We start from the raw sequence: 17,227 nt of genomic DNA, 5'->3' as shown, positions 1-17,227 counted from the left end.
TGTAAAGCCTTAGTTATTATGTTGCTTTGACAAAGTAATTTCTGAAGAGTATTATTTATTTAATGTGATTGGTGATTAATTTACATCTGTCCCTCATTTTATGGTCAACACTGTTACGTGAACTGAACTCTTGTTTTAATGTGGTGAAACTTTTTACATTTTTATTTTCAAAAGAAACTTTGAACATCTAATAGTTCAACCATAGTGTAAAAGCAGGTGAGTTGGTGCTGCAGACAGATATATTTGTCAGCTAATGCAGGACTATTAAAGGTCCAGTGCACTACCTATCGTGAAAAAAATATTACGATTTTTCAGAGGGTGCTGCAGCACCCATACTTCCCGTGACTATGCACAGGGGCAGTACACCTGAAAACCAGGGGCTGCAGCTGGGTAACCTATTAGATTTACTGTTATCTTTTTATATGTGGTGTGCTGTGTCTGAAGGGAGCAGGTTGAGCTAACCTCCCTCTGGGAACATCCCCCTGATCCTCACGTCTCTCGCTACAATCAAGAGGTAAACCTTGTGTGACACGGACGGCGCTTTGGTTACATAGAACTGGTGTTCTCTAACCTGGAGTCAAGACCAAAGGGTCCAAAAATGCACATTCCTTCACCTTTCTAAAACCCTAGTGCAGTGCACATACAGTACTAGTCAAAGGTTTTTCTTTATACTATTTTCTATGTCGTATAATAGTGAAGACATCAAAACTATTAAATAACATAGTGTAAGTGCCAAAAAAAGTGTTAAGCAAATAACAAATATTTGAGATTCTTCAAAGTAGCCGCTCTTTGCCTTGACAGCTTTGCACAGTCTAGGAGTACCCACATATGCTGAGCACTTGTTGGCTGCTTTTCCTTCACTCCGCAGTCCAACTCATCCCAAACCTTCTCAATTGGTTTAAGGTCTGGTGATTGTGGAGGCCAGAACATTTGATGCAGCACTCCATCACTTTCCTTGGTCAAATAGCCCTTACACAGCCTGGAGGTGTGTTTTGGGTCATTGTCCTGTTGAAAAACAAATGATAGTTCCACTAAGCGCAAACCAGATGGGATTGCGTATTGCTGCAGAATACTGTGGTAGCCATGCTGGTCAAGTTTACCTTGAATTCTAAATAAATCACAGACAGTGTCATTAGCAAAGCACCATCACACCTCCTCCATGCTTCACAGTGGGAACCACACATGAGGAGATAATCCGTTCACCACTCTATCTCACAAAAACACGGCGGTTGGAACTCAAATTTGGACTCATCAGACCAAAGTAATGATGAACTGTTGTTTCTCTTTGCATATTTGAGCTGTTCTTGCCATAATATGGACCAAATAGGGTTATCATTTGTATACTACCCCTACCTTGTCACAGCACAGCTGATTGGCTCAAACACATTAAGATGGAAAGAAATTCCACAAATTAACTTTTAACAAGGCACCCCGGTGCGTTTACCTCTGCTCCGGTGCTGGCCCATCCGGATCCCTCTTTGGCGTTCATAGTGGAGATGGACGCGTCCGAGGCTGGGATAGGAGCTGTGTTCTCTCAGCGCTCGGATAAGCCACCGAAGCTCCGTCCCTGTGCCTTCTTCTCGAAGAAGCTCAGGTCGGCGGAGCGAATCTATGATATGGGGGACCAGGAGCTGTTGGCTGTTGTCAAGGCTTTGAAGGCATGGAGACATTGGCTTGAGGGGGCTAAACACCCTTTTCTCATCTGGACTGACCACCGCAATCTGGAGTACATCCGGGCAGCGAGGAGATTGATCCCTCGACAGGCAAGGTGGGCCATGTTTTTCACCTGTTTTGTGTTTACCCTTTCCTACAGACCAGGCTCCCAGAACGTGAAGGCAGACGCATTGTCCCAGCTGTATGACACAGAGGAGCGGCCCATGGATCCCACTCCCATACTCCCTGCCTACTGCCTGGTGGCGCCGGTAGTGTGGTAGCTGGATGCGGACATTGAGCATGCGTTACGTGTAGAGCCCGTCCAGTGTCCAGCTGGGTGTCTGTACGTCCCGTCTGCTGTTCGTGACCGGTTGATCTATTGGGCCCACACGTCACCCTCCTCTGGTCATCCTGGGATCGGTCGGACAGTGCGCTGTTTGAGTAGGAGGTACTGGTGGCCTACCTTGGCTAAGGACGTGAGGGTTTATGTTTCCTCCTGCTCGGTGTGCGCCCAGTGTAAGGCTCCTAGGCACCTGCCCAGAGGGAAGCTACACCCTTACCCGTTCCACAGCGGCCTTGGTCGCACCTGTCGGTGGATTTTCTAACCGATCTCACCCCTCACAGGTTAACACCGCGATCCTGGTCTTTGTGGATCGGTTCTCGAAGTCCTGCCGTCTCCTCCCTCTGCCCGGTCTCCCTACGGCCCTACAGACTGCGGAGGCCGTGTATACACATGTCTTCCGGCACTACGGGGTGCCTGAGGATATAGTGTCTGATCGATTTCCCCAATTCAGGTTGAGGGTCTGGAAGGCGTTTATGGAACATCTGGGGGTCTCGATCAGCCTTACTTCAGGTTTTCACCCCGAGAGTAATGGGCAGGTGGAGAGAGTAAACCTGGATGTGGGAACGTTTCTACAGTGCTATTGCCAGGACCCGCCGGGGTAGTGGGCGGCGTTCGTGCCCTGGGCCGAGATGGCACAGAACTCGCTTCGCCTCTCCTCCACTAACCTCTCTCCCTCCAGTGCGTACTGGGGTACCAGTCGGTTCTGGCACCTTGGCATCAGAGTCAGACCGAGACTCCTGCGGTGGACAACTGGTTTTGAATGCATGGAGGAGACATGGGAGCTGTCCGTGTTCACCTTCAGCAGGCTGTGCGGCGCCAAAAGGAGAACCCAAAACCTGCCCCTCCACCTGCCCTGCCAGATGTTGGATCCGTGGTTTATCGGGCCATTTAAATTCCTGAGGAGAGTGAACGAGGTCTGTTATAGGTTACAGCTTCTCCCCGATTACTGTATTAACCCCTCGTTCCATGTGTCTCTCCTCAGGACGGTGGTGGCTGGCCCGCTCCAGGAGTCTGAGGTGCAAGAGGTTCCTCCGCCCCCTCTGGACATCGAGGGGGTCCTGGCGTACTCCGTTCACTCCATACTGGATTCGAGGCGAGGGGTACGGTCCGGAGGAGAGGTGCTGGGCTCCAGTCAAGGACGTGTTGGACCCTTTAATGCTGCAGGAGTTCCACCGTCTTCATCCGGATCGCCCTGCACCTCTCCCTCCGGGTCATCCCCGCTGCTGGAGCCGCGCGTCAAGGGGGGAATACTCTCCTTGTTCGGGCGACATTCGGTGGTCGATGTCACTGGTCTTCTAGCATCTTTAGGGGATTGAGATACATCTAAATAAAGTTTGGGGATTAGACTGCATGACACCACCTTGATTCCTAATCTGCAAGGGGAGGGGTGAGTAGACAGTGTCAGAGACAGGGGTGAGAACACTTTGTGCTATGAGTTCATTTAACTTTTACTCTGCAATTTGAATAGGATGATGCTTCAAATGACCATAACCATGGGTACAGCTCAGAGCTGTGGAGACCACAGAGAATGGCAATAGACATATTTTGAGGCAGTTAGTGGAAATCTAAGGCTACAAGCTAAATGGAGTTAGATATTTGCATTTCAGGGTTGACCAGACATTGAGGAGGATTGGGATTTTTTTAGAACTCAATCAGCATGACAGAGTGATCTCCAGCCTTGTCCTCGTCAACACTCACACCTGTGTTAACGAGAGAATCACTGAATGTCAGCTGGTCCTTTTGTGGCAGGGCTGAAATGCAGTGGAAATATTTTGGGGGATTCAGTACATTTGCATGGCAAAGAGGGACTTTGCAATTAATTGCAATTCATCTGATCACTCTTCATAACATTCTAGAATATATCCAAATTGCCATCATACAAACTGAGGCAGCAGACTTTGAAAATTAATATTTGTTTCATTCTCAAAACTTTTGGCCACTACTGTAGACCTTACCAGTGAGTGAAATGCTTAAACTTAAACTTTCTTTGTAATACATCACATGTTGAGCAACTATTATAATAGTATAATTCAGTTATGTCATCATACTATTGACTATTGGGTTCTCAAGGTGACTTGATACCGTATTATATTTCCTTTCCACAGTCAGTTCCTTTCCATTACCTGCCATGCCCTGAGTAGCAGTAAGGATGCCAGGGGGCCAGTACCAGATGTCCTCCAGGAGGCCGTGCCCCAGGCTCTATAGCCTGTCAGTCAGCTCAGAAGGTGGGCAGGACGAGGAGGGGGCCGACCCTCCCCAACGCCTCACCCCCCTGGAAAGGCTCACCACCGAAATGTGTCAGGATGAGTGGATCATCAAGGAGCTGATCGTGGGCCTTAGGATTGGCTTCTACAAGGTCCGTGGTGAGATCGGATATGGAACCTTTTCCCGCGTCAATATGGCCTTCCCCGTCCTCACCAAAGGTAAAGGTCACACTGCTGACCATACAGAACTTCATCAACATCTTGGATGAATGTACCATCCATGTAATGATGATAACAGCAAAGCAATTCATTAGTGTAACTGTGAAACCACCACAGTAACCTCCATACACACATCTGCTCCGATGGTAGGCTGTCAGAAGCAGAGGCCAAGATCACCTTCGCACAAATCCTGTCCGCCATCAAACACATGGTCAGTAATATTCCATTTAATTCACATATAGAATCAGCAATATGATCACAGGTCTTAATAAAGTCCAGTTCAGAATTCAGATAAAATATATTATTTCAGTCAATGTGAATAGTCAAATAATTATAATTATAATAATCATATAGTATGTCAATTGTTTGTGTTTGCAGCATGACAAAAACATCATCCACCGGGACCTGAATGCAGAAAATGTACTGTACACCTGTAATGGCTGTGTGAAGGTGGCTGACTTTGGCTTCAGCACCAAGGTCATCAACCGCAGCGACACCCTGGACTGGACACCTTCTGTGGTTCTCCCCCTTACGCCACTCCTGAACTCTTCAGGAACGAGTGCTACTTCCAGGCTGACACCATGGGCAAGCTGGGGCTCGCCGTTATTAGAAGGGGTCTACACCCTCCCGCCCAGGGTACCAGGCCCGTGCCAGCGGCTGATTCGAGGCATCCTGAAGTCTGTGCCAGCGGATCGCTATGCGGTGGAGCAGATGTTGGGCTGTGACTGGCTGCTCCCTGTGGAGTACCTATGGTTGGTGGTGCCACCGGTCAAATCAAATAAATCAAATCACATTTTATTTGTCACATACACATGGTTAGCAGATGTTAATGCGAGTGTAGCGAAATGCTTGTGCTTCTAGTTCCGACAATGCAGTAATAACCAACAAGTAATCTAACTAACAATTCCAAAACTACTGTCTTATACACAGTGTAAGGGGATAAAGAATATGTACATAAGGATATATGAATGAGTGATGGTACAGAGCAGCATAGGCAAGATACAGTAGATGGTATCGAGTACAGTATATACATATGAGATGAGTATGTAAACAAAGTGGCATAGTTAAAGTGGCTAGTGATACATGTATTACATAAGGATGCAGTCGATGATATAGAGTACAGTATATACGTATGCATATGAGATGAATAATGTAGGGTAAGTAACATTATATAAGGTAGCATTGTTTAAAGTGGCTAGTGATATATTTACATCATTTCCCATCAATTCCCATTATTAAAGTGGCTGGAGTTGAGTCAGTGTCAGTGTCAGTGTGTTGGCAGCAGCCACTCAATGTTAGTGGTGGCTGTTTAACAGTCTGATGGCCTTGAGATAGAAGCTGATAGAAGTCTCTCGGTCCCAGCTTTGATGCACCTGTACTGACCTCTCCTTCTGGATGATAGCGGGGTGAACAGGCAGTGGCTCGGGTGGTTGTTGTCCTTGATGATCTTTATGGCCTTCCTGTAACATCGGGTGGTGTAGGTGTCCTGGAGGGCAGGTAGTTTGCCCCCGGTGATGCGTTGTGCAGACCTCACTACCCTCTGGAGAGCCTTACAGTTGAGGGCGGAGCAGTTGCCGTACCAGGCGGTGATACAGCCCGCCAGGATGCTCTCGATTGTGCATCTGTAGAAGTTTGTGAGTGCTTTTGGTGACAAGCCGAATTTCTTCAGCCTCCTGAGGTTGAAGAGGCGCTGCTGCGCCTTCTTCACGATGCTGTCTGTGTGAGTGGACCAATTCAGTTTGTCTGTGATGTGTATGCCGAGGAACTTAAAACTTGCTACCCTCTCCACTACTGTTCCATCGATGTGGATAGGGGGGTGTTCCCTCTGCTGTTTCCTGAAGTCCACAATCATCTCCTTAGTTTTGGTGACGTTGAGTGTGAGGTTATTTTCCTGACACCACACTCCGAGGGCCCTCACCTCCTCCCTGTAGGCCGTCTCATCGTTGTTGGTAATCAAGCCTACCACTGTTGTGTTGTCCGCAAACTTGATGATTGAGTTGGAGGCGTGCGTGGCCACGCAGTCGTAGGTGAACAGGGAGTACAGGAGAGGGCTCAGAACGCACCCTTGTGGGGCCCCAGTGTTGAGGATCAGCGGGGAGGAGATGTTGTTGCCTACCCTCACCACCTGGGGGCGGCCCATCAGGAAGTCCAGTACCCAGTTGCACAGGGCGGGGTCGAGACCCAGGGTCTCGAGCTTGATGACGAGCTTGGAGGGTACTATGGTGTTGAATGCCGAGCTGTAGTCGATGAACAGCATTCTCACATAGGTATTCCTCTTGTCCAGATGGGTTAGGGCAGTGTGCAGTGTGGTTGAGATTGCATCGTCTGTGGACCTATTTGGGCGGTAAGCAAATTGGAGTGGGTCTAGGGTGTCAGGTAGGGTGGAGGTGATATGGTCCTTGACTAGTCTCTCAAAGCACTTCATGATGACGGAAGTGAGTGCTATGGGGCGGTAGTCGTTTAGCTCAGTTACCTTAGCTTTCTTGGGAACAGGAACAATGGTGGCCCTTTTGAAGCATGTGGGAACAGCAGACTGGTATAGGGATTGATTGAATATGTCCGTAAACACACCGGCCAGCTGGTCTGCGCATGCTCTGAGGGCGCGGCTGGGGATGCCGTCTGGGCCTGCAGCCTTGCGAGGGTTAACACGTTTAAATGTCTTACTCACCTCGGCTGCAGTGAAGGAGAGACCGCATGCTTTCGTTGCAGGCCGTGTCAGTGGCACTGTATTGTCCTCGAAGCGGGCAAAAAAGTTATTTAGTCTGCCTAGGAGCAAGACATCCTGGTCCGTGACTGGGCTGGATTTCTTCTTGTAGTCTGTGATTAACTGTAGACCCTGCCACATGCCTCTTGTGTCTGAGCCGTTGAATTGAGATTCTACTTTGTCTCTGTTCTGACGCTTAGCTTATTTAATAGCCTTGCGGAGGGAATAGCTGCACTGTTTGCATTCGGTCATGTTACCAGACACCTTGCCCTGATTAAAAGCAGTGGTTCCTGCTTTCAGTTTAACGCGAATGCTGCCATCAATCCACGGTTTCTGGTTAGGGAATGTTTTAATCCTTGCTATGGGAACGACATCTTCAACGCACGTTCTAATGAACTCGCACACCGAATCAGCGTATTCGTCAATATTGTTATCTGACGCAATACGAAACATATCCCAGTCCACGTGATGGAAGCAGTCTTGGAGTGTGGAGTCAGCTTGGTCGGACCAGCATTGGACAGACCTCAGCGTGGGAGCCTCTTGTTTTAGTTTCTGTCTGTAGGCAGGGATCAACAAAATGGAGTTGTGGTCAGCTTTTCCAAAAGGGGGACTGGGCAGGGCCTTATATGCGTCGCGGAAGTTAGAGTAACAATGATCCAAGGTTTTTCCACCCCTGGTTGCGCAATCGATATGCTGATAAAATTTAGGGAGTCTTGTTTTCAGATTAGCCTTGTTAAAATCCCCAGCAACAATGAATGCAGCCTCAGGATATGTGGTTTCCAGTTTGCAAAGAGTTAAATAAAGTTTGTTCAGAGCCATCGATGTGTCTGCTTGGGGGGGATATATACGGCTGTGATTATAATCGAAGAGAATTCTCTTGGTAGATAATGCGGTCTACATTTGATTGTGAGGAATTCTAAATCAGGTGAACAGAAGGATTTGAGTTCCTGTATGTTTCTTTCATCACACCATATCTCGTTAGCCATAAGGCATACGCCCCCGCCCCTCTTCTTACCAGAAAGATGTCTGTTTCTGTCGGCACGATGTGTGGAGAAACCCGTTGGCTGCACCGCTTCGGATAGCGTCTCTCCAGTGAGCCATGTTTCGGTGAAGCAAAGAACGTTACAGTCTCTGATGTCCCTCTGGAATGCTACCCTTGCTCGGATTTCATCAACCTTGTTGTCAAAAGACTGGACATTGGCAAGAAGAATGCTAGGGAGTGGTGCACGGTGTGCCCGTCTCGGGAGTCTGACCAGAAGACCGCCTCCTTTCCCTCTTTTTCGGAGTCGTTTTTTGGGGTCGCTGCATGGGATCCATTCCGCTGTCCTGTTTGAAAGGCAGAACACAGGATCCGCGTCGCGAAAAACATATTCTTGGTCGTACTGATGGTGAGTTGATTCTGATCTTATATTCAGTAGTTCTTCTCGACTGTATGTAATGAAACCTAAGATGACCTGGGGTACTAATGTAAGAAATAACACCAAAAAAAACAAAAAACTGCATAGTTTCCTAGGAACGCGAAGCGAGGCGGCCATCTCTGTCGGCGCTGGTTAAATTCCAATACCCAAACAGAGATTCAGTGGAAGAAAAATTGGTCCCCCTCAACCCTCTGCGCCTGGCAGATGCAGAGCCTGGAGAGCTGGATGATGATGAGGCGGAGATCAGAGCCTCCCTGGAGGAGCTGGGTGTCAACATGGAACATATACGCAACAACCAGGGCAAGGTCAGCCACAGCCCCATCACCGGACTTTACCGCATCCTATTACACCGGCCCAGAAGAGGCGTGGCACAGAGACTGTGCCTGTGATCAGAGGGTTGGTCCGGGATCCTAAGAAAGAGGGCCTCCTAGCCTACAGAGGTCTGATGCACTTCTCCAAGTTATGTGTCCTTCAGTAAGTGACCAGCCTGGACATGGATCCTAATATAAACCTGCTTTAATCCATTGAACATTCACTCAGCATCATACAGCCACAAATGTTCTATTGAACTTGAATATGGACATTTGTGGTAACACACAGGTACTGAAACATTGGCCTGAAGGACTAATGTCTTTAACAGGTATTTGTGTTATTTTGTTATCTATTGTTTTTTTCAACTCAGCATTGCTTATTCTGTTTTTCTATGATCTACTATTGTCTACTGGACACTGCTGTGTTATATTTCTTACATTGCTATTGCACTGTTGCTGAAGAGTTTGCAAGTAGAGCATTTCACTGTTTTGTTTACATCTACTGTGTTCTGTGCATATGACGAATACGCTTTGATTTGAAGTAAGATTGTTATAATACAATAATATATGCCGTTTAGCACACACTTTATTCAAAGCGACTTACAGTCATGCGTGCATATATTTTTCATGTAAGCCTGTGGGTTGTCCCGGGAATCAAACCCACTATCCTATTGCTGCAAGCCCCGTGTAATATGAAATAGGGGTATAAATGTTCCTGATGAAATGAGCCCCATCAAAGTGAATTTAAAAAGCAACCTTATGTGATATGTATACTTTTATTCATATCACAATAGACTGCATGAAATATGAAGAATGTGCTGAAAGAGTATTGCTTAAAGACACTCCTTGGTTGTTTGCTGAGATCATAGATCGTCTCTGAAATCCAGATGATTTTTTTTGTCATTGTGATTTTTTGTTTAATCTGAGAGAAGATTGATTTTACACAGGTGCTTGTCTCTGTATTATATTTGACCACCAAATTGACCTTCTACCATTGTGTATGTATTAATCCTTGAATACCTAAATATTTTCGAAATACACGCAGGCTTGTTTTGTTAATCTGAAACAGGTATGTTTCAAATATAGGATAATGCTTATGCAATCCAATTTAGGGCTAATATCAAGTCTCTTTGTATGAAGTGCTTCCAAAAACCAATGTCAAGCTCGACCCCATGTAAACAAAAGCCCACACCATCTGGCAGAGCAGCAGATGATAGCCAGACCCTATCCAAGCACCCAAACCAGTCTATACCGGTCCCCTTTGCACTCAAACTACCCTCGACTCCTCCTCCGGCCGACCCCCAACTGCAAAGAACGGCAGATGGCGCAGCGTGGCTATGGAGACATCTGCTGGTCCAGCGACGTTCATACAATAGACCCTCTGTGTGGACCGCTGGATGTGACAGCAGAGCGCGCGCAGCTATTGTGCGCCCCCTATACACATGCAGATCAGCCGAGAGGAGGCGCATGGAATACAGAATTTTACTGAAGGGATAACAGTGAGCAGATGATAGACTTTAGCGCTTGCTATGCAAATTTTCCCAAAACCTTTGTCAACCCAATAACCTCCCCACATTCTGCCGTCATAAGTAGGCCTACCGTCCAAACTTAATAAAGAAATTGAAAACACATGACAAAAAATATAATATGCAGTTTTATTAGGTTATTGTTTTTTTCATAAAAAAATCTTAAGTTAAACATTGAAAGAATTCTAAATCAATGTCTTGTTTTTTATTTTAAACATAATGAAATGTTCTTAAGTATAAACAGTGAGAACATTATAAGTTAATATCTTTAAAAAAAAAAATTTTTTTACAAAGTTAATAAACACATTCTAAAGTGAAACTCTTAGAGCATTATAAGTTGCCCAATTTATTAAATGTCTATTGGTTTTGACAGCGTTAAACGTTCTAAAGTCAAAACGTCAGAGCATTAGGCCTAGGAGTTAATACATTTTCTTATATTTTTAAAGGGCTATTCTTTTTTTGCCATGATTACATTTCTAAAGTGAAACCTTTAGAGAATTAAGACAATTCCGGAAAGTGGGAAACATTTCGCTGAATGCAACGGTTGTTATTGCTGCTCAGCAAGAAGACATTTTAAAAAGTCCCTTTTTAAGAACGCTTCTTCTTGGCACCGCTTCTTCTCCTACTGCGCGTGCTTCAACGTGAGACGTTTGCTCTTTGGACCACAAAATGCAGTACTCGCTTCTCCTTTCTCTCCAAACCTCATCCGCACAATGAATGAGGGCCATCTTTGTCGCTCTCGTAGCATACCTGACCTCATTCACATAAAGAATGGAAGTCATCTTGGTATGGACCGGACAAGAGACAACGAATCGCGGGGGCACTCGGGCCGGCCTCGCGCTGCCTGGATCGGAATCCTCCTCAGGAGTATCCAGGGATGAGAAACAGTGTCATCCTGTAAACGGATGAGTATTTCCTTATAGGTTGAAGGTTTACAGCATCTCAAGAGAGAAGAGTCAAGTCCCAGATCAGCGCTCAAGAAGGGTGATCTCTGGAACCCAGTCGTTCAGACTGTGGCTCTCCTCACAGAACAGGTGCAGCTTCCCCAGAGCAGCGTCCTCCCAAGAACCATCAGCTGGGTTCTGTTGACAAACAAAAGGGGAAAGGAACATGAGTCACATGGACACAATGAGCAGTTCATAACATTCTATATTATTCAATGTTTGAATTAAATCACTTTGAGTTGTAATATAACATACCGTGATAAGACAGCAGTGGGCATCTTCAAGCTGGCCAGTCTTGTCCCCAACAATCTCGGCCAGGCGCTGCATGTCGTTCACTCTGACGATGCTGATGTCGTTGTCAAAACAGAAAGACTGGATGAGGGTGAAGTGGATCTGGAGAGCAATGTCACACTCCCACTCCTCATCGGTGGCCAGAACGCAAAAAGACACGCTGTCTGGGTCACTGAAAGAAAAAATAGAAGCACCATAAGTATATGCAAAATGACTTCAAAATGATTAAAACATACATAGAAATGATAAGTTTACATTAGCATTTCAAGAAACTCATACTTACACATTCATAACTTTAGCAGACTCGTAGACACCAACCGTCAGGCAGTCATTTTCTTTAGCAGAGAGCAAAACTTCCTCTAGTGCATTGCCGGTGCACTGGGCACGCTCAGCGAACTTCTGGATCAGAACTTCCTCAAGAGTCATGATGATGCAGAATATTTCAAAAGGAACTTCGTAAGTGAGAGGTAGTGTAGTCGGAGGATAAATCCGAAAAAATTGGTGAGTCTGAAGAGACTGTGCTGCGTTTTAATACCCTTGAGCTCGTGGCCCCGGTAAATACACAGTGCTCTGATTGGTTGACCTGAATGGTGCATTGGTATGCTAATGTCATTGTCCCACTCTAGCTCATGGCAGATTGATAGGGGTCATTACGGCTCGTCTTTTTCTGTGCAAGGCATGCTCTCCAATCGAAAATAAACTATGTTGCATTACGTTCATATGCATTTATAATATTTCTAATGTTATACATGTTCAAAAAATAGAGATTTGGGCTGTCATATTTTGCATTGCGAGTTTACTTGAGTTTTTATAGTTTCAAATGCCGCACTGATGCCAATGGCATCGAAAGATGCTTTAGGGGGTATGCAATTGATCATTTATCAAATCAGACTATTCGCTACTGAAACTAAACATCCAAAGAAGGGCAATTGAATAATAAATCTGCGTAAAGTGTTTAAAAGTGCCCGAATTGTCTCTGATTAAGATTATGTAGGCTGATTTCAGTTTTAGGTGAAGGTGTGTGAACACCAACAATAGCATGGTGAAAATAAAGTCTGCATAAGACGCACCATCCCCCCTTTGGAGAAGGCAGGTGGCAATCCGTAGAACCTGATCAAAAACGGCCCCTATTGTGTCTGCAGCAACTCATATTATCACGCTCTCCATACAAATGCAAATTAACCGCGCGTGCCAGGACACCGTGTGTGCCTCACAATATGCACTGCTGGCCTATACTGACCACGTGATCGACATCAGCGGTCGGAACTTTCTGCATGGTTTTATTTATTTACTTTTGACACATGGACCAATGAAGAGCCATGCTTTTCCATAAAAGTAATTCTAAAAGTTGAGCAAGCCTATGCCCAAATCCAGATATTGCACAACTATGTAATGATCCTTTATTAGAATATAACTGTCAACAGGTAGCCTACGTTTAAAGAAACACATATACCTTACAGGCATATTTCAAGCCACTGCATTTGCACACTTTTATCGCATTTGGTGATATTTAAGGTGCATAAAATAATCTAGAATTGGTTTGAGTAATTCTATAATTCTAGAGGGTCAGTGATTGACTCAGCGCCATTGTTTGATGGATAGCAGCGCAGCAGATGGAGGATTTCTATGAGGACACCCCCTGTCACCCTGACTGACCCCGACCCCGACGAGCGCTGCTCCTGTTGTCCTCGAGTCTTTGCATTCACTGGACGAAAAAAATCTGTTGTCTGAGTTTTGATCCAATTTAAATGTGAATAAAGCGAGCGTATGGACAAAAAAGAGGCCACGAGCCTAAATTGCAGCACAGGGTTGAATCCTTCCGAAAATATGCTGTTTTGATCAAACAAGGTTATTTTGCTACAAAACATTGATTGTGGCAATCATTGGTTTATTATCAGGCAATCATTAGTTGAGAAGTTTAAATGGCTGATGCACGACAACAACCCATAGCTTGCATAGGTTAATGCACAACAGTTTACAAACACAACAGATTGAGTTCCTTGAATCAGAGTTTGATTCATCTGATAGCAGCTCAAAGACTAGGCTCTTTTTTTGGAAGGATCAACTCAGCATGGCAACAGGGCAGGCGCGTGGAAGTCGATATGCAACGCATTGTTCTTGAAGTAGCACATCTGTCGGACGGGGTCCCCCTCCCCAGTAGCGCTTGACAGGTGTTCCTGGCTCAGGTCATGGCTTGCTCGGGCGAATGACATGCTGCACGTTGAGCCATGACTCGAAACGTATTTGTGCAGATGCAAATTAGCCAAAGCACACAACCAGACAAATCATACTTTCCATTAGCAAATAGCAAACAACGTTCTATTCATTTAGTAGTGTCTGACTGCTGTAGCAATCATGTTGGTTCTTAGTAGCCTATACTAAATAATCAAATGGGGAATGCAAGATTAAGTTGGGTTTGTAACTTGCATGTTGAAACCCTGTGGTCACAATGTAGGATGCTTTGTGTATACAATGCAATACAATAATATAGGGGAAGCTGTGAGACTATATTACATTCTCCAAGCTATTGTGTTTGCCTCTGTGCTTTTTAAATTAAAATCATAATCAAATCCAATTGTATTGGTCCATACACATATGCATCAGATGTTATTGCGGTGTAGCGAAATGCTTGTGTTCCTAGCTCCAACAGTGCACAATACACACTACTCTAAAAAAGAATGGAAGTAAGACATATATACATTTTAGGACACACAATGTGGAGTCCCGAGTATAAATATATATAGCCTACATGTGATATAATGTATAGACATTGTGGACAGTATGTGGTTAGAATATGTCTGTATAGCCTATCTGAAGAATATGTAGGACAGAACTGTATGTACAGCAATAGTTGAATAGGATGTCCTTGACTAGCAAACAGTAGGCCTATATACATCAGAAATGGGTAAAACAGTATGAAACATTATTAAAGTAACCAGTGTTCAATTATTGAAGTGTATATGTATGCAGGACAGCAGGCTCTACGGTGTAGGATTGAGTAACCAGGTGGTAGCCGGCTAGTGACAGTGACTAAGTTCAGGACAGGGTACTGCGTGGAGGCCGGATAGCGGTGGCTATTTATCAGTCTGATTATCTATTTAGTAACGCGCTCTAACAATTTCTTATTCTGAGAGAAACTTTTTATGCTCTCTATGCATAATAGCAGCAGCAAGTCATTGTCCATTATGCATTGCGGGTGCAGAATTACCTCTGCTTTTATCACGCAGCAGTAGTTTTCTTTGTTGACCCCTCACCTTCACCCACAGACAGATGGGATCTTGTTGCTATGGAGAGAGATACAGGCATCCGCAGATGCCACGCGCCTGAAGTGAGCCCTGCAAAGCAGCGACGCATGCCATAATCGGATGCAAATAGAAACGTTGGGCCAATTCTGTTCTCCAATAAATGCCTATTCAGTTATCTGGATATTAAAGTAAGTAACACAATAATATTTTGCGTCTAAATAAATTTAGATTTCCAGAAATATTTATGACTACATAAAGTTGGCATATATACATACTCTATTTGAATCATGAAGGGTGCATCAGAAAAATTGAACAAATGTAGAAAGTAACGCTGTAGCGATATCGTTATGTAGTTTGGAAGCCCTTAGTGTTACACTTGGATATGGTTGTGGATTTTACAGTAGGTTAATAACCTCATCATTCAAACCGACCCTGCACGAGTCTGAATTCATTAATCCAGTACATCGGATGAAGGTCAGGGAGTTTCGTATTTGATCCATTCAAGCGAAACTGCCCTGTCCTTTCTTCAATAGTTTTGACTATAGACACGCGCCTGCTAGGGCGGGTCACTCGTGCATTGTCGCCCAGCAGCCAATCACAGAACGCGTGTGTGCCGGGGTCTTGCCTATAAATATGATCTGTTTCTCACAAACAGCACAAACATACTGCACTTCTGTTTTATCCTCATCAACATCTTCTCAATTGAGCTCTACAAACGTAACTATCTATCTTCAAGATGGAAGCTATTGGCACATCTCTGAAGGAAGCTCTCAAGTCTGCCCAGTGTGAGGATCGCCTCACTGTTGGTGTTTATGAGAGTGCCAAAATAATGAATGAGTAAGTATTTTATCTACTAAACGTGTGCTTTATTTATACCTTTCTTGACATTTACTCATTTACTGACACAATTGTGTTATTTTATGATAATATTGACCAATGAAAGTACATGTTTTCTATCTCAACAGTGACCCAGACAGCGTGTCTCTCTGTGTTCTGGCCACCGATGAGGAGTGGGAGTGTGACATTGCTCTCCAGATCCACTTCACCCTCATCCAGTCTTTCTGTTTTGACAACGACATCAGCATCGTCAGAGTGAACGACATTCAGCGCCTGGCCGAGATTGTTGGGGACAAGACTGGCCAGCTTGAAGATGCCCACTGCTGTCTTATCACGGTATGTTATATTACAACTCAAAGTGATTTAATTCAAACATTGAATAATATAGAATGTTATGAACTGCTCATTGTGTCCATGTGACTCATGTTCCTTTCCCCTTTTGTTTGTCAACAGAACCCAGCTGATGGTTCTTGGGAGGACGCTGCTCTGGGGAAGCTGCACCTGTTCTGTGAGGAGAGCCACAGTCTGAACGACTGGGTTCCAGAGATCACCCTTCTTGAGCGCTGATCTGGGACTTGACTCTTCTCTCTTGAGATGCTGTAAACCTTCAACCTATAAGGAAATACTCATCCGTTTACAGGATGACACTGTTTCTCATCCCTGGATACTCCTGAGGAGGATTCCGATCCAGGCAGCGCGAGGCCGGCCCAAGTGGCCCCCACGATTCGTTGTCTCTTGTCCCGTCCATACCAAGATGACTTCCATTCTTTATGTGAATGAGGTCAGGTATGCCACGAGAGCGACAAAAATGGCCCTCATTCTTTGTGCGGATGAGGTTTGGAGAGAAAGGAGAAGTGAGTTCTGCATCTTGTGGTCCGAAGAGCAAACGTCTCACGTTGAAGCACGCGCAGTAGGAGAAGAAGCGGTGCCAAGAAGAAGCGTTCTTAAAAAGGGACTTTTTAAAATGTCTTTCTTGCTGAGCAGGATAACGCCGTTGCATTCAGCGATATACTTACCACTTTCCAGAATTGTCTTAATTCTCTAAAGGTTTCACTTTAGATGATTTAAATATGACAAAAACAGAAAACAGAAATACATTTTTTTAAATGTACTTAGAATACTCTAAAGGTTTAACTTTAGACCTTTAACATGAGATTTATTAAAATTTTTATGAAAGATTATTTCAGTTGTTATTATCGAAAATGTTACAATATTGAACTCCTGATTATGTCAACAACTAAAAAGAAAGATATATTACATTTGTTGTTCTCTAAAATGTTGTGCTGTTGAATTCTTGATTATGTCAAAAAATAAGAAAGAAGATACATGAATAAATGCATTTGTTATTTTCTAAATTTTTCGCTTTAGACATTTCTTGTACGACAAAAATATTAGTAAAAATTTGAATGTAAATCTTGGGTCTTGAATGTTCTATACATACTAGACACACATTTAAGTGTGGTAACAAATCAGTCTCCCATCCAGCATTTGTAAATAAACATTAGCTCTTACACACTGTTTGGTGCTCTTAC

At 44.6% G+C, this 17,227-nt stretch overlaps 2 protein-coding genes and 1 pseudogene across 2 annotated transcripts; 2 read left to right on the top strand and 1 right to left on the bottom strand.

The window, feature by feature from the left end:
- Nucleotides 1-4,465: 4,465 nt before the first annotated feature.
- LOC124047686 lies at nucleotides 4,466-8,930 on the top strand (annotated as a pseudogene).
- Nucleotides 8,931-10,612: 1,682 nt separating this feature from the next.
- Nucleotides 10,613-12,144, bottom strand: LOC124047882 (growth arrest and DNA damage-inducible protein GADD45 gamma-like). Its single transcript, XM_046368206.1, has 3 exons — nucleotides 11,897-12,144; nucleotides 11,578-11,785; nucleotides 10,613-11,460 (listed from the first exon to the last, which is right to left on the bottom strand). Exons 1-3 carry the CDS (start codon nucleotides 12,037-12,039, stop codon nucleotides 11,347-11,349), a joined length of 465 nt encoding a protein of 154 aa, XP_046224162.1. The 5' UTR covers nucleotides 12,040-12,144; the 3' UTR covers nucleotides 10,613-11,346.
- Nucleotides 12,145-15,552: 3,408 nt separating this feature from the next.
- On the top strand, nucleotides 15,553-16,963 carry LOC124047881 (growth arrest and DNA damage-inducible protein GADD45 gamma-like). Its single transcript, XM_046368205.1, has 3 exons — nucleotides 15,553-15,695; nucleotides 15,824-16,031; nucleotides 16,149-16,963. Exons 1-3 carry the CDS (start codon nucleotides 15,595-15,597, stop codon nucleotides 16,260-16,262), a joined length of 423 nt encoding a protein of 140 aa, XP_046224161.1. The 5' UTR covers nucleotides 15,553-15,594; the 3' UTR covers nucleotides 16,263-16,963.
- Nucleotides 16,964-17,227: the final 264 nt, after the last annotated feature.

The sequence above is a fragment of the Oncorhynchus gorbuscha genome, linkage group LG11, assembly GCF_021184085.1.
Source record: "Oncorhynchus gorbuscha isolate QuinsamMale2020 ecotype Even-year linkage group LG11, OgorEven_v1.0, whole genome shotgun sequence".
Classification (NCBI taxonomy): Eukaryota; Metazoa; Chordata; class Actinopteri; order Salmoniformes; family Salmonidae; genus Oncorhynchus; species Oncorhynchus gorbuscha.
Note: the sequence above shows the minus strand (reverse complement) of the source record. Positions and strands in the feature narration are given on the sequence as shown.

Coding starts and splice junctions, on each gene's coding strand:
- LOC124047882 (XM_046368206.1), bottom strand. CDS start 12,039: ATGACTCTTGAGGAAGTTCTGATCCAGAAGTTCGCTGAGCGTGCCCAG. Junction 11,786..11,896: donor TCTGCTAAAGTTATGAATGT/GTAAGTATGAGT, acceptor TTTTTCTTTCAG/TGACCCAGACAGCGTGTCTT. Junction 11,461..11,577: donor CCCACTGCTGTCTTATCACG/GTATGTTATATT, acceptor GTTTGTCAACAG/AACCCAGCTGATGGTTCTTG.
- LOC124047881 (XM_046368205.1), top strand. CDS start 15,595: ATGGAAGCTATTGGCACATCTCTGAAGGAAGCTCTCAAGTCTGCCCAG. Junction 15,696..15,823: donor AGTGCCAAAATAATGAATGA/GTAAGTATTTTA, acceptor CTATCTCAACAG/TGACCCAGACAGCGTGTCTC. Junction 16,032..16,148: donor CCCACTGCTGTCTTATCACG/GTATGTTATATT, acceptor GTTTGTCAACAG/AACCCAGCTGATGGTTCTTG.